This window comes from Scomber scombrus, chromosome 18, assembly GCF_963691925.1.
Source record: "Scomber scombrus chromosome 18, fScoSco1.1, whole genome shotgun sequence".
Lineage (NCBI taxonomy): Eukaryota > Metazoa > Chordata > Actinopteri > Scombriformes > Scombridae > Scomber > Scomber scombrus.
The window spans coordinates 5,730,451-5,758,185 of NC_084987.1; the positions used below are offsets into that span (position 1 = coordinate 5,730,451).

The 27,735-nt window shown below is 41.0% G+C and overlaps 1 protein-coding gene across 1 annotated transcript; it reads right to left on the bottom strand.

Annotated features, from left to right (window-relative positions):
• Positions 1–30: 30 nt before the first annotated feature.
• Positions 31–26,931, bottom strand: syt3 (synaptotagmin III). The gene is made up of 10 exons (XM_062438899.1): positions 26,781–26,931; positions 21,203–21,598; positions 19,316–19,424; positions 18,365–18,541; positions 11,105–11,231; positions 6,524–6,742; positions 4,760–4,880; positions 2,163–2,334; positions 1,290–1,419; positions 31–120 (listed from the first exon to the last, which is right to left on the bottom strand). The coding sequence occupies exons 1-10, from the start codon at positions 26,929–26,931 to the stop codon at positions 31–33; spliced, it is 1,692 nt and encodes a 563-aa protein (XP_062294883.1).
• Between the last annotated feature and the right edge of the window lie 804 nt (positions 26,932–27,735).

Consider the following 27,735-nt stretch of genomic DNA (forward strand, 5'->3'; position numbering starts at 1 on the left):
AAGATATAAAACCAGAAGAGGCTCACAGTTTTAATCAGAGTGAGGACTGTCCACCACGATGTTCGGCTTAGGGGAGGGTGTTGTTGCACTCTTTGACACAAACGTACCGATTGCTTTTTCCTGCAATGAAAAAAAAAGGAGAATTTGCTCATGTTAAATCTTCACGACGAAAAGAACCACTTTATATAGTCACTGAAGTATAATAAAATTAATTTCTTAACATTACTGTGTTCATTATCTACTCTACTAGCCTACTGTTAAAGCCAGGTTATGCTCCACAAGAAGCCTTTTTGTTAGAAGCTGAATGAGTTTATAGTTATACTGAACAGTATTGTTATAATACGGGGATAATGGTGCACAATTTCAGACTGTCTCTCCTGCAAGGCGTTCATAGCGTTGCACTTGGCTGTTCACATGAAAAGTGACAGAAATAGTTGCGTAAAGAAAGAAGAAGAAGAAAAAAAAGGGGCTTGAGAGAGAATTTTCAGGGTATAATGATAAAAGATGATGTATTCTGTGCAGATTTTTTAAAACCCATCATATTTTGTGAGCTGGTTTTGAGAAAGTTACAGAAATGGTTGGACATAACTGGCCAAATCTAACGTCAGAAAGACTTAGGGGGGATTGGTTTCTGAAGCTATTCTACCATCTGACATGTCTTTCGGATGGCGTATAGACCAACCTTCACACTACAGTACCACTACCACTGCCATTATTATTATAACCATACTCAGTGGTGGAGGAAAAAAGTAAGTTTTCAGCTCACATAAGAAAATGTGCTGAAAGTTGAACGAGCATTGCCGTAGAAGTAGGTAGTGGGTATCAGACTGTGCTGTCATAAATCTACTGAGTCCTCTGACAGGTGACTCCACTCTCTCCCCGAAGCAAAGAACAGACCTGGCCTTACATCTACACTGTATCTGCCCAGGCTACCTTATACTTACACTGGCTCCATATGCAGTTTAATCTGAACGCCACTGCCACAACTAGCTCAACTAGTCTTATTAATAACTCCTATCTATGTCAGAAGCTTTATATCATTCTCCTTCACACTGTGCTTCAATCCCACCCTTTCCAAACCAAGGACCACATGCTCAGCTACCTCTATACTTCAAATAATTGTTTTTAGTCATCAAGCCTAGCACCAACAGAGGAACTAAATATAACACACATTTTCTATGACATTGTACTCATGCCACATAGATGCACCTCACGCACACACACACACACATGCACAAACATAGTCACGCTCGTACACACATGACCACACATGATTATATGCACATTACCTCCACAAGCTGATGCCAGTGCTCTATTGGTTTGCGTGGATTGGCCAGCATGGCTGCCCAGTGCTCCCTCCCAGGACCTTCAGCTTCGCTGCCCACACGACACATCCCTATAACCTCGTTATGACCAATACTGACACGCAGCGAGGGATGGAGGGATGGGAGCAAGGACAAGAGAGACAGAGAGAGAGAGAGAGTGAGTAGAGCAGAGAGCAGACAGGGGAGGTGTGTGGGGGGGGGGGGGAGCAGGGATATAATATAGGAGGGAGAGAGAGAGAGGGAGACAGGGCTTGTAAGATACAGACAGAGAGAGTCTCATTTATCAACCTTGAGTACTGGGAAAAGAGTACAGCGGCGGAGGAAGGATATTGAATAGCAGCTCACAAATACACACACGGGCCTTTATAAAAGCTTGTTGTCAGCGGGGGAGCAGGCACGAGCACAAACATACAAAAGCACACTGGAGATGCCAAATGGAGGGCAGACTACATAATAGGGTGGTTGTGCGTCTATACACAAACACATCAGCCAGCCAAGTGTTGCTGCGAGCGGCAGACAGCAAAAAAAAAAAAAAAAAAAAAAACACTGGCAGGTTTACACTTCTTCCTTCACCATTAGCATAAATCATGCTTATTCATGAGGTGCCCGCCTATGTAAAACAGGGGACGTCCACCAGGAGGCTGACTCATGAGGGGCCTTCGTCGTGTTCGACACAGGCGCAACACCGTCAAAGATGTGATAGCCCAAAAAGCAACAGCAAACATCGCGCTGCATGTGCGAACACGCGTTCAATAAACAGTGCACTTCACAGTAATGATCGGCTCCTTCTTAAAGCCCCCCCAGGGTTACAATATAATAACAGCTCAGCTTCCTCACCAGTCATAGTCCATCACTGCGATGATGATGGATACACTTTCTATGTTTTCATTGGGAATGTCAAACACCAGCGCCTCGTTGTACGTGGGATTCAGTGTGTTCTTCTTAATGGAGGTCTTCCTCTTTTTTAGCCTGCGCCCGTCACTTATCAGAGAGGCCTTCACGTACGGGTCTGAAGGAGACACGTAGAGAGAGAAAGAGACAGAGAGAGAATGACAGGGAAGGAAGGAGAGGGAGAGGGAAAATGAGGCAGGGAAGGATGTAGAAGGAAATAGGAGGAAGTGATAGAGGTGGGATGAGAGGCAGCGAAAGCAGCGAAGAAGAAAGAGGAGCGGGAGAACGAGAGAACGAGGGGGAGGAAGCAGAGAGAGAAAGATAAGAGGGGACTCCTGCAAACGCTGTTCGGTATTATGCTCACAGGTATCCGTGTCTGTAACACATAAAAGGCATGAAAATCAAGTCACCTTGGCAAAGCTGGATTAAGAACACAAAAGGAGAAAAAGCAGCACAGGTTGAATCACTTCGGTTATCCATTCAACATGTGCAAGCTCGGTGACAGCATCCAGGGGAGACACACACACACACACACACACACACACACACACACACACACACACACACACAGACGCACACACTCACGACTCCTAGTTTTTTGCTGCATTTTTAAGCATCTTTCAGGCGCTGCAATCATCCTGGGGTCACTCCGGCAATAATAACTGCGTGTGGCCATTATCATTTGAGATCTCATTTAATGGGAGAGGGCATTGCCGGTGCAATCATCACGTCTTTAAGTGAGGGATAACCGATGAATAAAATGCCTTTTGTTAATTCAATATGAGCGTTAGCAATCACATCTCTTGATATTGTTCTCATGAGTAAAGCAATCTTTCTATTTCCTCCTTTCTGCTTCTCGCTTTGACAGGACTGATGTTACGGCTGAAGGTGATTCTGCTTGAAACAAAACACATTGTGACATTTTTCTTTACTGGTTGTTGTTGTTTGTTAAATTTTAAAATACTTTACAGCTTCAGGTGAAATATTTATTATGTATAAACTCTACTTCTACTTCTATAAGTTAAAAAAAATCTACCCTGAAAATCCCTTCCGCAGTAAGAAATTATTCATCTGGTGATGTTTGGTGCATTTCAGTAATAATTTACAACAATATTAAAGGTAATTTACTTTTTCGTACTTTCACTTTAAAAAGCTTTTCTCAATTCTCCTTCATCTCATAATGTTACAAAAGGAGCAAACGGTAATGATAATGAGAGTAGAAGCAACAGATTCGATAATAGGTAATACAAATACAAATTGAGCATTTAACAAGAGAGATCACGACCCTCAAACAAACTGCAGCATCTCTTGTCTACTGAGGCTGATTCTGAATGAGAAACCTCTGTCTGTTTATTTGGTGCTAAATGATAACTCTGCTGACTCTTTTCTTCTGAAGAACTGGCCCCATGTTTCAGTGTTAATGTTTTTTCTTTATGAAAAATGTCTCTCAATGGCCCAAACATTATATGTCTTCAGTCAGAATGTATCAGCCTAAAAGCACCCAAGAAAGCAAAATACATCACTAGTAGCAGTTTCTTTTTCAGATGGTGTTAAAGGGGACATATCAGGTTTTTTTGTTGGTTTTGTTTGGATGTCAGATGTCAATGTTAAATATGGTTAATACAATATGGTTAGACACAACACCAAGAAAGTGCTATTTAAAAAAAAACATGACAACATTTGGTTGGAGGTTTTACAGCCCTCTACAGACCTCTACAGACCTCTACAGACCTCTACAGACCTCATTTGTTCCAAAAAATGTAAAAACATGCTAGGGACTCATTCTGTTTGTGTACAAGGTGAAAAAATGAAACTCGACTTCACAAATGTCTCCAGCAGGATCTCTTATGTCAGCAGTGATTTGTGTTATTCTTCGTTTTTCTACACTAGCACAACCTGTATCTAGCCTCTACCTCATACAAGTGGTAAAGATTGCTCAAAAAGTTTGGGTTAAATAGATTTAGTTTTTCCTCTACCTCTACCTCTACCACAGCAGACCTACAAAGGGTTAAAGGTCCAAAACTTGGGGTGAATGTGTGCAAAGTGCTCCCTGAAAATCAAAAGCGAGGGCCATGTTTGTGCAATATTTACCTCTACTTCCTCCTCATGATGAGACCAGATTATGCAAATGACGTCATAAATGGCTGTCAGTTCTGCAGCCTTTGTTACTAAAGTTGTACCACTGGTTGTTCATGTTGTCCACTCTCATATTTCATATCAGACTTCAGCTCGAAGCATTGAACCAATTCCAGTACTGAACAGGAAAAAGAAGTGAAATCCGACTATCGTAGAAGGAGAGTGGGTCTTAAAAAAACAGCCTGTTTCAGACAGAGGCGGAACTGAAGGACTGTATAAAGAGCCAGCATAAAATGAATAAGGAGCTTTTTGAACTGTAAATCATGCAAAGATATTCCAGTAGAGCCCCAGAATATAAATATAGACATGGAAATCTGCATGATACACCCCCCTTTAAAGCTGTTTTCGGTCATATTTTTTCCTTAAATGAGTTTTCAGACAGACTGCTATGTGTGTTAATCCCTTACCTGAGAAGCCAGTCAGGTCCATGGCTTTGAGGTTGGTGGCCTTGATGACTGTAGCAGTGAGCCTGCCTGCAGTGGGCAGGTAACACAGCGAGAAATTAAGCTCCCCGAGATCAGCTTTCTCCTGTAAGCCACCACACATACACACACACACACACACACACACACACACAAACACAAACAAGGATCAGTAATGGAGCGGGGCCGCTGTGCTTACACACAAACACAGAGTGAGACAGGAAGAACACTAACAGACAGATAGACTTTAGTTTGTTATGATTGACTGTGGCCAAAAAAAAAGAGCTACATCTGTGGCAGATGCCCGTTGATGGCAGGTGTCCTAATGTGGACGGGCAGAGTGTTTAGGCGGAGGGGGAGCGCCGTCACTGTAAATGAATCATATGCCAATCTGTCGATGTCCCCGAGTGGAGGAAAGTGTTAAGTAGAGGTGACGATTCTTCAGGCTTTTTATATCTCTCCCTCCTCTCTCATCTACTGATCTTCTTGCCGCCTGTGGTCCATGCCAAAGATTTTTTAAGACTTTGCTCGGTCTAATTTGCTAATAGCCTTCTATGAATATTTCATATAAATCTACTTGAACACCGCTTGATAAAAAAATTTGGATGTGACCAGCGGTACCTTTCCAGTAATCTATTTAAACTATCCTGAGCCATTTGTCTCACATTACCGGACTCTGAATGAATCTATGCTTTTTCCAATCTGCACCATTTCTGTGCATTGTCTCTGTGTCATATGATACAATGGTACACAACACACAATAATGCACAGAGTCACCTTTCCTACAACGTGACACATCAAAACCTGCATGTGGATTACATTTTTAACCTTCGTGTCGTACTCCAGGGTCAAATTGACCCCATCTGTTTTGACTGTTCCTTCTTTCCTCCCTTCCTTCCTTTCCTTCCTCATTTCCTTCCTCCCTCCTTCATTCTCTCTTTTCTCCATACCTCTTTCTTCCTTCTTTCTTTCCTTCCTCCCTTCTTCTTTTCCTTTCTCCCTCTCTCCCTCCCTCCTTCCTTCCTTCCGTCCTTCTTTCCTCCATCCTTCATTCGTTCCTTTCCTTCCTCCCTCACTTCTTTCCTTTCCTCCCTTCCTTCCTCCCTCCCTCCTTTCCTTCCTTCTTCCTCCTTTCCTTCCTTCTTCCACCCTTCCATCCTTCCTCCTTTCCTTCCTTCTTCCTCCTTCCTCCCTTCCTTCCTTCTTCCTCCCTTCCTTCCTCCTTTCTTTCCTTCCTTCCTCCCTCCTTCCCTCCTTTCCTTCCTTCTTCCTCCCTTCCATCCCTCCTTCCTCCCTTCCTTCTTCCTCCCTTCCTTCCTTGACTCGAGGACAACACAAGGGTTAAATGAAACAAACTATAATATGAGCAGTTTTGCATGCAAGTATCTTGTTGCATTTATCATTTGGATTCACACTCCCTTATGATGTTTGTATTTTGTGTTTACACTTGTCTCATTTATTTTTCTTCTTGCCTATATTCCCAATTCATTTTCACACCAATAATGCATGGATTTCTACTTCTCTACTAGAATTGAAAGTGTCACCTGTGTCATGTTTGATATGCTCAATTCCTGATTCAATCCTATTTCCCCCGCTTCGGCCTATAATTTGCAGCTGCAACGGCCGCACATCATCACAAGGCTCATTGAAATTTCATCTATTCTAATCTAATCGAACGTGCACATCTTCTCCATTTGAATGCGATTATTTCGGGGGTTGATGTCTGCAGCGACTGAGCGTTGTCCTTACCGCGGTGCCCTCCACGATGTCCCTCCAGACAGGTTTGTCCCCGCTGCCCTCGCTGAAGTCCAGCAGGTTGTCCACCACTACCTGGCCAATCAGGTCGTGTCTGGAGAAGCGGTCGAAGTCGTAGACAGAGAAATGAAGCTTCCTGGAATGTAGCTCATTCAGCGGCACGCCAAATTGAAACGTCTCGTTGAACACTGGGTTCAGGGTCTTTCTGTGGACCTGAGAGAGAAAAGAGACAAGAAGCTTGAATGTATTTCTTTTTTTTTTTTTTTTTAAAGCCGAGCCTTCATGTAAACACAGTTTTTACAATTGAGTCTTTTACAGTGGTGATTCCAGTTACAGATATAGAGACAAGCTTTTTCTCAAAGATCAATTCAAACAAGATTTAAAAAAAAATAAAAAAATAAAAAACCCAGACATTTTTCTTGACAACTATTTCATGCTGTTTTGAAGACACGTTCAGAATACTCAAAGAATGTTGTATTTTTTCTTGGTATGAGAAATATGCCATCTGCTGCACATAACAGGACATTTCTAATCTGATTCACAAGGTACAACTCTATTTCCTCACTCCAGCAGAGTAGATACCAAGGATTCTGGACGTGTCTTCAACATAACAGTAAGTGGAGCCGGATTTTTCCATTTGTCTCGTAGCTTTTATCTGAGATCTCAGACGTAAACCATCAATGCAAAAGTTACATGTGTGAAAACAGCGCTGTAGTGCTGACAGGCAAAAAGATTCGGTTGATTTGCTTTCAAGGCTTTGACCTACAGGATCCTTTTTTCCCTACAGGATCGTACGGAGTCTTGTTTTAGTAAAAGCATCTTAAACACTGAGCTCCTGCTGCTGTGTTGTTTGTGTGCTTGCCAAGGATCACTTGACTTTCGCCAGCATGTACAGTACTGAATCTTTTCCCTCTGATTTAAGTTTGAGTTTCAGTAAGTGGTATTTTCTCCCCTCTTTTTTTTCTCTCCTGTTTTCTGCTCCTTCAAAACCACCAAGCTCTTCTTTTTTATCCCAAACAAATTGGAAACATAAAAGAAATCATTTCCTGTGAACCAAATGTTTTTTTTCCCCTCAAAGAAGAGCTACCAGAGACTTGATGTTTGTAGCAGTGAATATAAAAGCTTTGATTAACTGCCTGTAGGATGAATCACATTATACTGAAAGCAGGGAAAAGCCATGTCATGACTCAGTATTTTAAATTGATCTGCATTCCTTCAAAAATGAGCAACGCACCCTCATAATTAAATGACAGTATACGTCTAAAATTACATTTACGCTATTTATTTACTGTAGAAATGCACTCCAGCACGACCCACTGATCATAATGTGCTGCTCTCCAAAACAAATTACTGTTAAAATAATGATGCTTTATGGGGTGACAACGCTGTGGTTAAGCTCCGGTTGGATTTAGGCACAAAAAAACATTAAGTTAAGGGTTAAGATAGTAATAATAATTTGTTTATTGGGACCATGCACAGTGTCAAATATAAATGCTACCATGTGATGTACTGTATCAGAGCTTATAGCATGTTTTCATCTGCAAGTCCTTTCAGTAAGTCCATTTTAAAACATATTACAGCACAATAAGAAACAGTACAAAGCCAGAAACACACAGGACACATGATAGCACATCATATACAATAGAAGAGAAGCTTTTTAAAGACCTTTTAAACTTGCTTTTAAATGTACTGATGGAGCATGATTTGGGTTAAAATGATCATTTGACATCCTTAAAGTTATAGAACCTTCATCGTCATTGGCAACGGTAAACACCACGATGTCCTGACTCGCAGTTGGAAGCATTAGGCTTAGGTTGGAGGTGAGAAGCTAACAGCAAAGTCTGCTTTTTGCCCTCAAGCCATCCAGCCAACCTGCCTCCGACTAATGAGGCAAAACCACCTCATCTCAAGTCACCTTATATTGACGTCACCTGAGCTGTGTCACCTCCCTGGGTTGTAATCACTATGACGTAAATGTAACTATAGGTCATTTTTGCCAGCCTGAATTTTAGACCAATCCTGTTGTTTTTCTGGTGAGGATGAGCCTGAAAAGGACGGAGACATATCTCGCCAAGATGTCTTTGAGCAAGATAATTAACCTCACTGGCTGACCTTGCTCCTCAGCCGGAGGGACGAAAGTGAATTTCACCTTTTCTTTTGGGATGAGAACTCAAATTGAAGCTGCAGAAATGAAATAGACCTAAAACTAAATATAACACTCAATATTTTGTTCCCGAACACATACAAAAGGTGCAAGAGGAGTTATTTTCTTGCAATGCTCACAACAGATTTCTCATGTGACTGTGTGTGTGTGTGTGTGTGTGTGTGTGTGTGTGTGTGTGTGTGTGTGTGTTGTGTTGTGTTCTCTACCTCTTCCATCCGTCACATTAATAACAAGTCAAACAAAAACAGATTATTTCAAATCGGAGACTGCAGCCTGATGGAAAGAGATCAATTGTAATTTCCTGCTCATCATATGTTAACACATTGCAGACGGCTTTTGGAAATTTGTCTTCAATCTCATTTCAACTCCAATAAAAAAAAAAAAATTTTTATACTATTTGTTGATTCACTGTTGGGATTTATTTGCTATGAAAGCATTTGATATAAACGCCGCCACGCAATAAAGCCGGTGATAATTAAAATGTGACACACACTCGATTTTCCAAATCCAACTTTTGTCGCTGCATGAGTGGGTCTGTCACTCTGGCTTATTGGCACTTGATGATTACTTGTTAGCTTTGGATTAAGCATGCAGCTGATGGAGATGCTGCGCAGTTGGAAAACCAGAAATTCAAAGCTGTACCGCTGACTCGTAGGTGACTCGTCTGGTTTTTTTCCATCTGAAATTAGCTTGGGGGGGATAAAAGCGTGGCAGAATATGAGTGGTGTAAAAAATTCAATGTTAATGAGGATGTGATTGAAATTAAACAATCGCACACTCTAAACAAAAGAGGAGCAGTATTATGCAAATGACTGAAGCATTCACGCTTTTCAACAGCTGAAGGGGCTTTTGTGATATACAGGAGACAGTCACACAAAAGGGGGGGAAACCAAAAGGGACAAATTTCAAACTGACACAGCTTCATTGTCACTGAAATCATACTTTTCATACTTTCCTGTCTCTACAGTCCATTCGGACCCTTTTCAACTTCACAATTTCTCACCCAACACTGTAAAAAAACTCAAACCCCTGATGATATTTTTGGATGTGAAAACAGAGAGCTACAACTCACTTTTTGTGAGACGGCTGAGCTCATAGGTCTTGAGCTTCTCCACTGAGAATAAATTAGAGGGGAGGAAGGTTTTTTTTTAGGGCTAAGGGTGCACTTCCTGGTACAGAGCGTCCTGAAATGTACTCACATATTGACTCAACTGTCCTCAAACGACAGAATAACACACAGAAGCTGAGTAGGAGTACTCTGTAATAGTCTGGAGCACATTATGTTGAATAAATTATGTCCCAGATTAGATTAGATTACATTAGCGAATCTGTGATGATTCCCCATGAGGACGCAGGGTCATCAGAGCAGCAGAAATAGGCACGAGGAAAATCACCAAATCAGAGCTGATCATCTTTTAAATGTGTTTGTTTCCACTGAATTTAAGGATAATAAAAACAATAGTCTTGTGCATGTATGAACACTGAAAGAGGCTTTTCTTGCTGTGTTCAGTCCTCTTGATTTGAGTAAAAAAGACGTATTTAAAAGTATATTCGATGATAATATGAAGCTTCAGCACTCTGAATTAGACATTAAGTGGACATCTTCCACAGTTACAGTCTCTTTCTTATATAATTCCCTCTTTGTGAAGCATCGTGACACACTAAAAAGATTGTAACTTTGACTCATTTCGATGGCTGAAGCTTCACATTAGCCTCAACCTTTAAATACATTTCAAACCGAAGGAGGATTGTGGACCGTGTCCCCCATCACTTACATTCAAAGTGCAAATTACACAAATTTACTACCCACATTTTATGGAAACACTTTGGACAGATACTTTCTCAGCAATATATAATGGATTCTACATAAACCATCACCATATTTACCTTTAATGCACAAATCCAACACATTCTTCCTCAACCTCCACACATCCAGAGCTCCCACTCCTCACTCATACATGTACTGTTTTTTATTCTTAACCTTTCTGTTCAATTTATGTATTTTATCTTTATCTTTTCTGATATCTTATGTGAGTATTCACCATTTGAACTCTATATTTAATTCACTTATTTCACTTTAACTGCCCTAATACTGCCTTTTTGTTGCCTTGCATGTGCACAAGTGTTTGATTTTCAGGATAAAAAGTGCATGATGAAGGAAGGAAGGAAGGAGGGAAGGAAGGAAGGAAGGAAGGAAGGAAGGAAGGAAGGAAGGAAGGAAGGAAGGAAGGAAGGAAGGAAGGAAGGAAGGAAGGAAGAAGACTGATTACAGCAAGAAAAACATGTGTAAGTGCTCATTAGGGCATCTAACTATTGTTTTAAGGCAGACTTGAGAAATTGTGAACCTATCCTTTAAGATTAAAGTTTGCCACCGAGGATTTAAAGTCTGGTGTAGAAGAAGCGGGATGCACCTTGGTCTGGAATTTCTTCTTCCTGTCTGGCAGTAGGTAGATCTTCACATACGGGTCTGAGAAGCCGTTGGCGTCCTTTGCTGGCAGATCCAGAGCTTTCAGGATCTTCACCACCAACTGCTCCGTGCTAAGACACAGAACACACACACACACACACACACACACACACACACACACACACACACACACACACACACACACACACATTCATATTATACAGAGCAAATATAGCATCAGACTTTCACATAAAGAAAGGCAGGGGTCGCACACATTTACATAAATCATCCATGTGAGCTCAAGACAGGATCAGCTCAGACCTGTGCAGGTTTTGTTCACACTGTGGGGTAAGACACAGCCTGAATACAGTGTGTGTGTGTGTCTCTCTCTCTGTGTGTGTGTGTGTGTCATCCCTGCAGCTGTATCATGGTTGCACTATCAGCGATGTCAAATGTAAGCACAGTGAGCACAGATGTACAACCAGTGACAGAGTGTCTAGCCAAGCCGAGCTCATTAATAATCTTTAACGCAGTGCTGTTTAGTCTACAGTCAGTTTGGGGACACACATATAAACAGCTGCTGATGAATAGCAGATACCAACAAAATCCAAACACACACACACACACAAATAAAGAATTAATCCACGCGAGCTGATACCAGCCTTCGAATGTCAGCGTTATCAACATCGGAACATGTTTGTTTGCGTGTTTAATCTACATTTTCATATTAACTGCTGATTAAAAACCTCTGAGTTCATAAACAGACACCAGGTTAGGCAAGGAAAGGTAAGCAACACATGGCAAAAGTGACATTTAAATACGGTTAAAAGTGTTAAATTGGAAATAAAATTAAGCTTAAATAGAGTCAGACAGGAGAATAAAAAGTCACAGTGCAGCGTAAGATATCAACCCTACAATTTGGATTTAATAAAAGTCTTTAGTGGTGATATGAGACGGGAAACCACCAACTGTCAGATATAAATGTGGGATGATTCAGCTTGTGAATATGACTGAATAGCAAGCAGCTCTCGAGAAAAGATTTTTTTTTAAATTGTGACATTTTGCATGGACACGCTGCCCTGATATCTTGTATGATTTTTTTTTTTTTTACTTTCCAAAACAGATTACGGTGTAAAATTCACGATGCCTTGCACAAACTGTTCCTGATGTACAAAGTCTGTTGAAGTCTGTGATGAAAAATAGCGACTGTGCGAAGCTCCAAAAAAGATCTGTGTGTGCTCGGTGACATTCAGTTACAGTCCTGTTAGTTATAGAAAAAGGAAGGTTTACTGCCATCCCCGAAGAGAAAAGACTGTTTGCTTTGTGAGTTTTATTGCTCATTATATGATGATTTAATGGCTACGCTATTTAGTGAAATGTCCTTAATATCTGATTATTTTTTTCCGGATGATTTATCTTTCTTTTTTTTTCAAACGTGAGCTGTGTTTCATAGGGAACATTTTTGGATGATTTTATTTGAAGAGCCTGGCACAAGAAGACAAAGTTATTTGTTTGCAATGTAATGTATGAAGTGATGTTTTTGTTAGGGACGGGCGATATGGACCCTAATACCTCTTTATTGATATTGTAGGATGTAGATTTTTGATTGATAATCATCAGTAATATGGATTTAATGACTAAGTCGGTAAAGACAAATAATAGAACAGCTAGAACAGTTTGGTCACTTTACTGTAACGCAGACAGTCTTTAAAACCAAGAAAGATATATCATGATGTTATGATATCCAGAATATAAGATGATATTAAGTGTCATATCACAATATTAATATAATATATATATATTGTCCAGCCCATCTATATATATGTTTGACCAGATGTTTCACCACTGCAGCTGTATTTTGGTGTCTACTAACTAACTAACTAACTAACTAACTAACTAACTAACTAACTAACTAACTAACTAACTAACTAACTAACTAACTTATTGATTAACTAACTAAGTAACTAAGTAATTAAGTAACTAACTAACTAACTAACTTATTGATTAACTAACTAAGTAATTAAGTAACTAACTAACTAATTAACTAAGTAACTAACTAAGTAACTAAGTAACTAACAAAGTAACTAACAAAGTAACTAACTAAGTAACTAACTAACTAATTGATTAACTAAGTAACTAACTAAGTAACTAAGTAACTAAGTAACTAAGTAACTAAGTAACTAACTAACTAACTTATTGATTAACTAACTAAGTAACTAAGTAATTAAGTAACTAACTAACTAACTAATTAACTAAGTAACTAACTAAGTAACTAAGTAAATAACTAACTAATTGATTAACTAAGTAGCCAAGTAACTAACTAACTAAGTAACTAAGTAACTAAGTAAGTAACTAACTAACTAACTAACTAACTAATTGATTAACTAAGTAACTAACTAAGTAGCTAAGTAAGTAACTAACTTACTAGCTAACTAACTGACTGACTGACCAACTAACTAACTGACTAATTGATTAACTAACTAACAACGGAACTGATTGCGTCTCATTTTGATTTTAACTGTCTCTAATGGAGCGTTTTGATTCAACTCAATAGATGAAAGATGAAACATGAAACAAAAGCCTCATTCTTCTTCCTGTCTTTACTTATTTTAATATCCATCATTTTATTGAAGTGCATGCTCAAAAATGACACTGTGTGAAATCTACAGGCACTCCGTGATCTGGGCGTTAATATAACAAAGAGAAAAAGGGGAAAGAGACAGAATCCAACAACCTGAATACCAATACATTCTATAAATAGCAAATAACGCCTCGGGACCACAAACTGTCAGTCAAAATCATACAATACATGTTTTTTTAAAGTATTTCCTATGTTTTGTGTAAAATGCTGCTAATTAGAGACAAATCTGGCAGCTTGTAACTCTTCCAACCATTAAAGTATTGATCATGTTTGAGAGCTATGTCTTAACGGACGTTGTTTCTTTACTTTTCTACATTGATTACAGAGATTTCTTTCCACAGCAATTATATAAAAATGAACAAATATCTGTTGGGATTTTGAGAGATTTTTGAAGTCTCTCCGATACATTGAAAATAACTGCTTGACAGTTTGGTTTTATCAATGCATGCACAGTCTCAGATATAATATTAGTCGAATTAATAGTAAATATAAACAATTAATAAATAATAACAATTGCAAGTGTTATAGTGCTATAAATCATCTTTTCCCAATGACTGATTGCTACTATTTCAAGTATTTTAGCTATATAGATTCATATATTTAAAGGCACAATCTGTAATATGTCAGTTCTCCCAAGTCACCCCTAAATAATTTAAATGTCTTTTAACACAGGGACTCAAATTAAGACTACAGCTGGAGTTCATTTTGTTCCCTGGTGCTGCTAAAGGTTTGTTTACATCAACATTATGTGTAAGCATCGCTGTGTGAAACAGGCACATATTTTCAACATCAGCAAACACAAGTCAGGCTAATCAATTATGTATGTGAATATTTAATGTTTGTATGTGGTCAAAAAATGAGATTGGGGCTTTAGAGGTTTAGTGTCCCACGCTCAAGGTGCTATTTCAGCGACAAAAATGAAATGCCAAATTTATAAGGTTATATAATTGCTCCCTTTTATTGCATTTTTCTGGATGTTAGAAATTTAAAGATATAGAAAATGTAGCATTTATAGGTACGATAACAGCAACGTTGCTCCTAAAATAGCATTATTGACCCGTATATCAATAAACCAAGCAGATTCACTGTACACACTTACAAATGCACATGTAAGTGCTGTAGCAGGACACACAAATATTCAAGCATGACGACCAGCGAGCACACGGATGCACACGTCTTTACATTCGAGTGCTCCATCCATAGTCATGGCTACGTCTCATGCGCCGTTTATTATGTATTTAATTACCAGATGAAGTCGGCTCGGAGGCCTTTAATCAGACCTCGTTAGACAGTGTCTCCCCTTGTTAACCAGTGTGTCAGCACTTCATTAGCTGCTTTAGGAGAACAGCGTGAACTTTGGGGGTGAGGAAGGACAGCAGGGCGAACGCCAACAGTGACCCCGGAGGTTGTAACGTCTTCTGTCCACGTGTACCGATCGCAAATAAAACATGCTTGTAGACAATACAATACAACTGTGGCCAATGAGAACACGTGTTTACCTCTGAATCACATCCAATTAAGGCAATCGGATAAACATGCCCACCCTGCAATCACATCAAATCAGGGAGATGATATACAAGGCAAATTGCTGTAGGAAATTACATTTCCAGCGCAGCCACATAAACATTTTAACAAGAAAACCCTGACCAATTCAAATATGTATCTAATGATGTTTAATCCAGTATGATGTTGTGCAGTGTTGATGGTAGAGACTCTGCAGTCACTGTGATTAACCAATCTAGTTCACCACAAAGCTCAGATGTACTACAGTAATTGGGAAATGACAGAAAGCTTGAGCACAAAAACAAAAAAAAAAGCATCTCTGTAATCATCATGAATTTTTCCTGCATTTGTTGTTTGTCACGAGGAAAAAGGTTTCAGGTTTTTTTTTCAGATGCTCACGTGTCTTATTACAGAACAATACATGAGCCTCATCCAGAACCAAGGTTTTTACACAATCCCTGAGGCATGCTGCAGAGAATATACCTATTACTGCTCCAGCAGAGAGCAGAATTCACGGCCTTATCCCTGGCAGACAATGCCTGAGAGCTAGCTGTTATTCCCACAGTGGAAATGTGTCAGCTTTTAATGGGATTGTCAATAGAAATGCCTTTCCCAGAGGATCTGAGGAAGATTGACATTGTTGTTCTGACTGTTACACTCCACACAGCGGGGTCTCACACATTAACATACCAATCTTATCACAGCTTCGGTGCTAACACACCTCGCCGCATGTATCTACACACACACACACACATATGGCTCACACTCTCATGTGCAGCTACATCTCAAACCTATCTTCTTTATTCTTCAGTCACATCCTCTCCCCTACCGGTCTCACTAAAACAATTTCCCTTCAGTGTACTGACAGACGACTACAGCGCGACATAAATTATCTTGTGACTTCATAAATGGGGGGAAAGGGACACGTGAATAGTTTTCATCATTAACCTCCCTCTCTGTCCAGCTCCCTTGCTAATTCTCTGTATCTGTAACTCAGGCTATAACACAGTCTGGTGTTATTATGTGTTGACAGGGGCTGCTGTTTAAAGTGGCTCACCATATATAATTCATGACTGAATCGGCCTCTCGCTCCTTTTCTTTTCTGACCATCAGCACTTTCGCTCCGTTGTAATGTTTCTACATGTCGGGGCCAGGCAGAAACGGGGGGGTGGGGGTGGGGGGGGCTGCCAGCCGAGCCACAGATGACGAGCTGCACAATCCCTGTCAGACTTACAGTGCACACACACACACACACAAATTCATACACGCACGCTCCTGTCACCCCAATCCTCACAGCATGGCCCCTACCAATTACAAACTTCATACATACTACATCAAAGACATGTATATTAGGGTCAATACCCCTGTCAGTCCTCCTGACCAAGGCACTGGCAAAAAGAACTGATTCCCTGGCAGTGCACTGCGGCTGCTCACTGCTCCCATGTGTGTGTGTGTATAGGACGTGTCAAATGGCAGATGATCAACTTAATTTCAATGCATGTGAGTACTGAGAAATTACAATAAAGAAATCTAAATCTAAATCTTAATCTTAATTTGAGGTCAAATTCTCCAGCAGAGAATATTCAACAGAGGCTTGTCCACGAGAGCAAAATGAAAGTAGCTACAGCAATCTGTGCCACCCAGTACATAAAAAGACACAGATGCTGATTTGTCATCTAATAGGGCGAATTTCTTCATTTTAATAATTAATATTCAATGTTATTATATGATTACTGCAAACCAACAAGACCACAGTCAAAGACAGCTGGAAACCTCTCACATCTCATGCTGGTGGTATGTTAGCTGTTTGTTTGTTTTCTCACATGGAAAATCCAACGCTCGCTGTCACAAATTCAGTTTTCCACTTGAGTTTTTTGAGGGTTTTTTTTGTTTTTTTTGAAGAGGATAAACATGCTGAAAGATATTTTCCCAAGAAGCGCACAATCTCTCTCTCTCTCTCTCTCTCTCTCTCTCTCTCTCTCTCTCTGTTCTGTGCCATGAAGAAATTCAGCAAACCAGTATCTGTTTGCAGCCCTGCAACGTTGTGTTTGAAGAACAGCACATCAAAAAAAGGTGCAAAAAAAACAGACTTAGAGGAGACATACAAAAAAAGTATACTGTGGTAGTCCGACGCAGCGTTGCAGTCATCAAACAATGTTCAGGTTGTGCAAACTGTGCACTGCCATCACAAGATTTCACAACATGCAGAAGCTTTCTTTCTTTTTGGAGTTAAAGGATAGGCTCATATTATTTCAAGCCTATCTTAAACCAATAGTCAAATGCCCATATGTACATTGGAAGTGGAAGCGTTATTAGTGGCTGTAATCATTCCCCCTGTCCAAACTGTCTCTGAAGAAATTCCTTCCTAAAACAATTTTGATGTAAGTGATAGAGGGCAAAATCCATAGTCCTGTTTCTGTCTGTAATATATTCTTAAATTCAGTTGAAGCTGAACAAATCAAGTGGGTATCCCCCAAACTTACTCTAGTATAAAATTCCCTCTTTGTGTTTCCCCATACAGTGTTTCCTCGCTAAGCTGCAGAGGGGGGAACAGTAGCACAAAGAGGGAATTTCATGTTAAAAAGACTGGAGGATCCCCACTTGATGCGTCTAATGCAAGACTGCTGAAGCTTCATATTAACATCCGCTGAACTTTAGATAGAATGAGAACTGTGGACACACAAATCCCTTTAGGAACAGAGTTCCTGACAGTCAATATGATAAGGAGGAATGATTGCAGAAACCGTAAAAAACGTGTCCTGTATAGTAAAATTCCGCCACATCTCTTTCAGCTTTAACTGTGAAGACACCGAGCGATGACTGATATGTAATGTCCTGAATAACGTGGTGTTGTTTGGTGAATCCAGCTCCAAAGAAATAAATGAAGTAAATAAGTTTTGTATTTTGATGAAAGCAGAGAGCGAGCAGTTTTTACAGACAGCAAGTCAATATGGAGCTCGACACAGACACTGATGCAGCATCTTGTCTGAGCTGCTGGTGATGTAGTGCTCTCATTGTATACAGTTAAACTTTACATCTTTAAAATGACTGTGTCAGTAATTGTGTGTATTTTTTTTATCAAAGAGGACACTGACAGAGCTGTTTTTGGTGTAAACTTACTTGAAGGCATAGCGCAGGAGGAAGCTGATCTTGCCGCAGTTGTCGCCCTGTTTGCCCTCACCCGTGTCGCCCTTGGGTCTGTAGAGCTCCGGTTTGATCTGCCCAATGCAGGTTACCTGCTCCTTCTCTTCGCCATGGAAATCAGGACTGGAGAGCTGGTGAGTCATGGGCTTGGGCCTAAACAGACACATACAGTATCTCAGCTCAGAGCGTGAATATTAAGTGAAGTGCACAAACACGCATATGCACACGGACACATGCGCTAGAAAAACAAGTTACTATGCAGCAGTGTGATTCTGTAAGCTTAATCAGAGATGCAGTGGTGGGTAAAACATCTAAATTCAGTTTACTCGCTTTTTTATTTTATTTATTTGCATAAGAGTTTACACACCTTTTTACACTTGCATGCATCATAGTAAGTGTTATAAAACAAGGGCTAGATGTGTGATGATGGTGTTTCTGGAGAGGAAACCACCAAGAATATCTGTTAAAAATGTTATAATACTGTGTCGTGAGGGTGTTTTCTGTATTTGTAGAATTTAAATGTGTACCTGCATTTTGGATAAATCCGTTATTAATCAGCCTCAGTTAAAAAATACTTTTCAAGATGAAGCTTCATGAAGACGTTCACAACAAAGTCAAAAACGTTTTTTTGCTTTTAAAGACCTCAAACGGCTTCATTAGAGGAAAGGAAGATTAAAGCTCACATCATGTAACTAATATAGTCTTTATCAGTGTGCTCAGAAAAACATTTTACCAGGTGGAGCCTTTGTCTTTTTCCCCCTAATTTTAAATCATGTTTTTTCCAGTTGATTTTCCTTTAATGTTTGCTAACTGCAGATTAAAGTTCATTCTTGTTTTCATTCACCATTACACGGAGAGAAAAAAAAGCACACAACTGGCATTTAGTAGTCTTAAATGATAAATGCACACACACCACTGGGTACTGACCGTGCAGTGACCTGCTGCTGGGAATGAGCGTTGGGCAGGTCTTTTTGTGGATGGGCTCCACCCTCTGAGTTGGGAACATCTGGAGACGTCTGACTCAGCTTCAGAGTTCCTAACATGACGGAAAAGACGACACAACAAGCCTCAATGACTCACGTGTCTCATTTGGTTGTGCTGCTGCGTCGTCAGTCATTACACTGGAGCTAAGAGCAATGTTTTTTTTTCTGTTACTCAGGGGTCGGCATCATTGATTGCATTGATTGTATCACATTGATTTAACAGGCAGTGATTTATTGGCTGAGAGAGGAGGGAAGAAATGAGCAGACTCCCCTTAGCAGAACATGAGCCAGCATGAATAGCATGCAACACAGAGTAGTGAAAGAGGAAGAGGTAGCCAGCAAACATTTGACTGTAAATAATGATAAATTACCTGCACTGGTAATGACAGCCAGAGTATTCACAGCACAGAAAGTACACACAAAGTCACCCACAGCTGCTTCCAGAGCTGTTTCTACTTCCACTTATCATTACATTTCCTCCTTATTTTTAGTTGAAACGACTTCACCTTTACCAGTTTTCCACAGAGGATCTTGAGGCTGCATTAATTAATATTTTTTATATAATACTCTGCAGCTCCAGGAAGCTTCTCAGCTCATTGTTTTGGATCCATTGCACATTAACTGTTTGGTTTAGTCTCACTGCTCTAATAAACCCAATTTCCAACAGTAGCAGGCTGCAGTTTTCTGCAAATAAGCTCTGATAAAAACTAACTAGTGGAAAAGGTTGAGGATTTTGCAGCTACTATAAATACTTTTAATGGTTTAAGGAGTTTGACGAGACCAAAACTAAAAGAAAAAAAATGAATGTTTGACTTCTATTTCTTAGCTGGTCAAAATATGACTCCTGTTGGATAATTGCTATCTGCTGTCATCTTAGCAACTGTTTGCTAAGATGTTGGCCATAAACAGCTTTGCCAGATGGGAAATGTTAAGGTATCACACCACCTACAAATCTAGCCACATACTCCTAACATATTGATATGAAGTGTGGAAGAGGGCAGTCTTTCGGGACCGTCCCAACACTGAGAACAAAAGCAAAGCTGTTCAATGAATAAATAACTAATTTTCTTTACTTTTTTCACATGAGTGCAGCAGGAAAAGTTATCTTTCGTGCAAACTCTTGCAACGGACATGCTCATGAGTCAAATTCATCATCACAACAAACATGATTGGCTAGAAAAATAACAAGCTAGAAGAGATGCATAAGAAGACGTAGTATCCATATTTTACTGTTTTAATAAACTAAACTAACATAGCCTGTAGACTGATTACAATTACTAAAACTTAGTGTCACAAGATGATCAAATGATTTTATATTATGAGGCTTTTGGCATTATTGATCATCCATCGTACAGCCGGTGAATTTATCGTGCAAATCTGGCAACGCAGGCCATAACAACAGTCTTTCCAAAAGTTTCCCTGCATAGTTTTGCCAAAATAAGTTAATGCGGCTTTAAGAAATGAACAAATTAATCCTTTAATAAAAAATGTAGCAGATATTTGTTGTAATTAAAATTTCCATCTCGCAGTCAAGTGTACCTTTTTGTAAATTTTACTACTCTATAACTAACAAACTTCAAAGCCAATAAAATGAAAAGGTAATAATCTTTCAATACAGCATTACTGAGAGAAAACCCACTCGTGTCCAATAATGGTCAGCCTTCATCGCACAGGTGCAGCACAGATGAAGGGAAATGTATTAAATTCAGAGCTCTGTGAGTATATTTAAATGAGACGTTATTATCCGAGGCATTACATTACTTTTCCAGTCAGACTGGGATTAAGAGTGTCTAAAGATAAAACTTTAACCATTTATTGTGCCTTCTCTCACCAGCATTGTTAGGGTAGGAGTCCATATCCAGGTAGGAGGGCTCCTGGGGCTCGTGCGGCCCTCCGACCACAGCTCCGACCTCCCCCCTCTCCAGCCCCACCAGGTCGGAGAAATGGGGGTGATGCTGACCCTGCTGGCCCAGAGTTGGGTAGAGCGAGGAGGAGGAGTGGCCCTCTTTCCTCTGCAGCAGCGGGGGTAAGAGCGACGATCCCCCGGCGCCTCCGAGGTTTCCGACGCCGGCGCTTCCTGGCAGCAACCCCGACGTCAGGCTCAGGCCTCCGCCCTCCTTGTCCCGCCATGGCAGCCAGCAGAGCTTCCAGGAGACGAAGAGGGATACGGAGAGGAGGACGATGCCGCAGAATGTCACGATGACTGACAGCAGACTGACAGAGATCTCTACAGAGGAGAAGAAAAACAGAGAGGTAAAGGGAGGAAAAACAGAGCAAACAGAAAGCAGCCACAACTCCATCATTGTATAGTCTGTCAATAAATAGAAAGAAGCATGTCTCTTTTTAAAGGACTCTGCCATGTTTCTACAGTAACTCTGGCTTGACTACTGGCTCTAAAGTGGGCCTTTTGTATTCTAAGTCTCACGGCCACTATAAGTTCTCCTACACACTTGGAAGGGGGGGGGGGGGGGTTGATTGTAATATACGACCTCACCGCTACATGGTTTATAATAATGTTAATTTCCAGGTTTACATTAACACACAGTAGGAATTGGTACAAGTAGTAGTTGCTTCATTTTCATATTCTTTATATGGATTATGAACTTTTTAAATAGATCGGTTCATGTTTGAGCCTGAATCGGATGCAAAGTATGAATGTGTCTAAGATGAAAAACATCAGCAATAAGGGCTAGAAATGGACAGCTGTTTGTGGACATGCGTTAATAACCTGATGCCTGATCAATGGGGAAGATGATGTCACATTCAGAGGAGGCTTTTAACCATCAGGGAGCATTTTTACATACATTCATTTCAAGTTTGGGATCTTTCACTATAGACATCTGACACTATTACAGTGTATAAATTACAGAAAATCACAAAAAGTATGTAAGACAGTATAAAGAAAATGGTACTTTCAACAAGTCCTATATTTTCACCTTAACACATTATACACATGCCTTACAAATCAGAACAGTTCCCACTTTGCAATCAACACAACCCATACTACCTCATCCATACACACACACACAAACACACACACGCACATACACACACACCATCGTCAGCATCACCACAACATCGACAAATCACACATCATGAAAAGCAGGAGAGCGAACCTGCTGAAGGCATAAATTGATATGCAACCAGACCCCGAAGCTCATATCCTACATTTGAATCCTGAGCTTAAAATGGGGGCAAACGCTGGCTGAGAGAGGATATACTCAGGGGAGAAAAAAGAGGAGAAGGGGAGAGAAGGGGATGGGAGGGGAGGGCAAATAAATTTTTTTTAAAAAGAAGAAGAAAAAAAAAAGGAAACACCAACACCCACTGTGATGTCTCTATGCAATGTCATCACGCATTTCCTCATGGTTATGAGCTTTTTAATCTGTGACGGCTCAAGGATTGTTTCTGAGGGGTTGGTGTGTGTGTGTGTGTGTGTGTGTGTGTGTGTGTGTGTGTGTGTCTGTGTGTGTGTGTGTGTGTGTGTGTATGTGTTTATGTGTCTGTGTGTGTGTGTGTAGGGTGGAGTATGACTCATCCGAATGAAAAACTGTACAGAATACAAGAAAAGGCCGTTTCAGCACCAGACTGCCGGACAGTTCCACCAACAGCCTCCGTCACAGAGAGTAGGGAATAAAAAGAGAGTCGACACAAGCTTTCTGGGAACTTTTGAAGATCTGTTTAGCGCACAACCGCACGTGTCAGAGCCTATGATACGTAAATTTGTGATGAATTCATAAATTTGTAAATACCCTATAAATATACCATGAATATTTATAAATAAATAGACTAAATATACAATGAATATTTATAATTATCCTGAACCATTTGAAGTCTTTTTATAAATAGCATGTTTTGGTCTGATGACTATCTTGACAAAAGGACCAATCAGAGCCCACAATTAAATACAGGCCCTGAGCCCTTACCATGAATATTCATGATTTGTAAGTAGACCGAGAAGACTCATTACGATATAGTGTGCAGAGTATATTCCCCCCACGTTGCAGCGTCTAACTGGAGGTTTTGCCACTTGTCATCTCGGTCTCCATCCAGACCGGAGGGCCACCAATTAACAATCCTTCCTGTCTCCCCCGTCAGAGAGAAATGTTTCCCAAAGCCCCCAACCTCACATTCATTCAAGACCCACACAAAAGGCATTCCCCATCTTTAACCCCCTTTTCCCTTCAATTTATGCCACTTCAGAGTGTCTTTATGAACATGACAAAGACATAAACACTGTTAAATCACACAAAAGTATCTGTAACAGGCTGACAACAAGACTGAGAGCAAATGAGTAAAAAAACAAGACAACAGTAGCCAATCCTTCGGCCCTAGGGTGCATCTTCTGGAATTCGGCTTGCCTTATGTCTCCACCCGCCCAGCTGCCTCTTTTTGTCTTTCACTCTCTCCTCTATATAATCCCCTCAAACACCCCTCATTCCTCGCTGTTATTTCTTTTCCCCCCATGCTGTCTGCCTCTGCATGCTTTCACGTTATTCCTCTCCTCAGCGAACGTCTCTTTGTTCCTCACCCCTATACCTTCCCCTACCGTCTCTCCTCTCCTGTCCTCTCCTCTCTTCTCTTCTCTCGCCTGTCTTGCCTCTCCTCTCCTCTCCTCTCCTCTCCTCTCCTCTCCTCTCCCGCCTGTCTTGCCTCTCCTCTCCTCTCCTCTCCCGCCTGTCTTGCCTCTCTCTCCACTCCTCGCACGCTCTCTTCGGTGAATTATTCATCAGTCTGTGTATGTCATTAATCAGCACTTGTTCAAAAGATATGATTGGGGGGCCGCTGAGGTGGGGATGGGGGGGTAGGCGAGGGGGCCATCGATCTGTCGCAGTGGAGAACAAGGAGGGATGGTATGTGAGGAACAAGGGATGAAAAGGGAGAAGGGGGGGTGAAGAAGAAGGAGATGCACAGAGAGAGAGAGCAAGAGAGAGCATGACGATGGTGAACAGGAGACAGGGAGGGAAAAGTGATGGAGGGGAAGAGAGGAAAGGAGGGCAAAGGAAGGTAGGACAGTAAAGGAAGATGGGACGAGGTAGAAAACATCAAGAAAAAAGGACAGTAGTCATTAAGGTGGATGAAAAGGGGGAGAAAAGAAACAATCGAAACCACAAAATGGCCTGCAGGACTGGGATAGATAGAGGGAGAGCATTGAAAAAAGATTGGTGCACATGTTGAAACAGACATATGAGCTGACTGGGTGTATACCCCCTCTTTTCGTTTTCAGGAGGAGGAGGAGGAAGAAAGGGAGGACGCAGGATTGATAAAGTCAATGCAACTAGTATGCCATGTTTGCTAAAGAGTAGAAACCAAAAGAGGCAATGATAGAGAGAGAGAGAGAGAGAGAGAGAGAGAGAGAGAGAGAGAGAGAGAGAGAGAGAGAGAGAGAGAGAAGGTGCTGGGGAAACAGAGAGATGGTGGAAAACGAGCTGACAATGATTTAGAGCGAAACCTAAAGAGGGGAGGGGTTTTTAAGGATGAGAAAGGTTAATGTATTGATCTGGAGGGGAAAAAACAAAGCGAGGAGGCAAAGGAGTAGGTGGTGTGTGGTTGGCAGATCAGGATGCGCTGATAAGACACGGCTGTGATCAAACGTGTACGGCGACGGTCAGGGGCCAAACCACTCTCCTCCATTTGTCTCTCTTTAGGGCAGTTGCTGTACCTTCCTGAGCACTGATCCTGCCAAAGATCCACCACTAATCCACAAAGCATAAAAAGCGAGTAAGCGAGAGCGGGTAGGTGGGTGGGTAGGAGGCCTCTGAAGTGCACCGTGAAGAGGGACTGAGACTCCCTGTCAATCAGGCAGCTGATGCAAGCCCACTGGGAGCCGTACATTGCTCCAGATCAAACACATCTCTGCTGCTTACACAAGCCATTCGCTGACAGCTTTTGGCGGTCATGGTCCTCGGAGGGGCTTCGGAGACTTCCATCAGCAAACACCGAAAAATCACAGCTGGTAAGCGAGGGGGCCAATGCCTCAAACCATGGCATGACATTTCTTCGCAGAGCCATCTTAATCTCCAGAGGCAACACGTAGCTAATCCAGGCTAATCTACACTGAGCCACAAATATCCAAGCTAATCTGCATAACATTGCACTTCCGAATGCTTCAATGAGAACCCACATTATCCACAGCGCTGCATGGTGCACCTATTTGGTTTGGTAAAAAAAAAAAAAAAAAGTAAACCAGTTCTAAGATAACAATAGTGGGATTTTACTGGGACTCTTTTGGGGCTCGTAAAAAGAAATGGGATGGACTTGTACTGTAGCCATTTCAATCTAGCTGATGAATATTTCATGGTTTGTTGTTCTGAGTGCACAGTACCTCTAACCATCTTTAAACATGAGCACTCTTTTTAACATTCACATTTCTCAAAGTTTAACATATGTCATGATGCTCTGTGTGTCTGCAGCTGAGATGAAATGTTCTGTTTAAGCTCTTGAAACACAATATTTTGTGTCAATATTCAGGATGTTAAAAACTTCACTGCAAACACACACCAAACATTTTAAGCATCAGATGTCTGCCAAGTGTTTTGTTCCTGACATTGTGTAAGCCTCATTTAGACCATCATGGAATACAAGAGCCTCTTTTTGAGTGGGTGATCAGTTCCTTTCAGCAATACCCAAAATCTTTTCAGTATCAAAGGCTTACCCCCTGCAGGCATGAAGGATGTCTGTTAAGTTCGTACTTCCCTCCTTCACAGAATTGCAGCAGCTGCGGTCTGCTTGAATACATTAAATCCAAAAAAAACGACGCCAAATGTAGTAGTTTTTGAACATTTAGCAGTTGGATGCACAGCAGAGGAGCTGTTTATTCCACAGGAGATGTTTGAGATGCTTTTTTCCACCAAGAGAGCTTGTTATCTTTGGAGCAGATTTAAACTAGCATGGATTCGAGCTGACGACAGCATCTGTTTTCGTGTGAAGGAGGAAACTTCCAAATTTTACACGCCGCCTTTCAAGTCTAAAAGGGTGATTCTTCGACACCACAAGGGTAGATTTTGGTAGATTTTGAGACAAGATAAGATAATCTTTTATTAGTCCCACAATGGGGAATTTTCCAGCGTGGATAGCCGAACTAGAAAGAGCAAGCAGTAAAGCAAGTAATATGAACAATTTCAAAAATAGTAACCGTATGTTGAGAGGAATATTGGTGTTATGATATTATACCTGAGTTTGATATTGATGCTGCACAGATTTTAAAATGAAAAAATGTATTGCACAGTTAAACTGAAAGAAATATTACACCTGAACTACTGATATTGCTGTAAGGCAGGGTGAGGTTGTGGGTTTTTATTATTGAATGTTTTGAGAACAAATGTGACAAAAGCTTTCTTCATCCTGTCAATCAGTCTTGATGTATGAATGCAAAACCACTTGTGAGAAGCCCCAGGTGTGTCGGTTACCTGTGTCCGGCTGTCTGTTGCGCCCTCTCAACAGGTAGCTGAATTCCTCGCAGCGTTCATTCTGGCTGTAACCTCTTGGGGAGCGAAAGCACAGCTCCTCCACCAACACCAGCGCCTTCTTACACAGGTCTTCATCCCAGTCCCCCGACATCCTCCAATCCGCATCGCACTCTCACCAGCAGTCAGCCAATGACAGTGCAGCCCTCGCCGCCCTCACCTATCGGACGGCGCTAGGGGTAAGCGGAGTGTTGGCCCGTCCACCTTTTACAAGGTTAGAACTGAGAGAGAGGAGGCAGAGGAAGCGGAGAGAGGGGGGCGATGGGTGGGGGCTGGAGGAAACTCGAGGGGCTCTGCTGGGTGTCTTGGTCTGGATCACAGAGACCAGACGGACGTGCCCATGTATGACTGAGCGACACCCACCCCTCTCACTTTACCTGAAAGAGATAAAGGGAGAGAAACAGTCAATGTAGGAGTAAAGGACATGAAAGTGTACAAATCAATGTATTGGCAGAGTGGTCACCTTAGCTATTAAGGTACACCCTGATGCCAAAACCATCAGGGTGTTTCTAATAGATCATTGTCTCTGGTGCTACAAGATATTTCTTTAGCATACACTGTGAAAGGTGATATTCTGCAACCAGCATCGTGAAAAATGAAGAAAAGTTACAGAGACGGCCGAATGCAAAGAATCCTCGTGAAGTGAAACTACTACATTGATAAAAACTGTTAACTGATGCTGATTTACAAGTGTCATTTCTTGCAGGGTACATAGCTGTTGAATTTCTTAAACATTAAATCGTCAGTAGACCACAGAGTTTATTTCATTCCCTCTACAATGTGAGTAGCAGCAGAAGTTGGTGGAGCAAGTAAAACTACCATAAAGTCTACATGTACCCAGAAGAACAATACCAAAGCTGATGAGCCTTGAATGTCTCCTGAGGAATGAAGAAAGCAT

Coding starts and splice junctions, on each gene's coding strand:
- syt3 (XM_062438899.1), bottom strand. CDS start 26,931: ATGTCGGGGGACTGGGATGAAGACCTGTGTAAGAAGGCGCTGGTGTTG. Junction 19,425..21,202: donor CTCCTACCCTAACAATGCTG/GTGAGAGAAGGC, acceptor CCGTCATGTTAG/GAACTCTGAAGCTGAGTCAG. Junction 6,743..11,104: donor AGAAGAAATTCCAGACCAAG/GTGCATCCCGCT, acceptor TTTCTCTCTCAG/GTCCACAGAAAGACCCTGAA.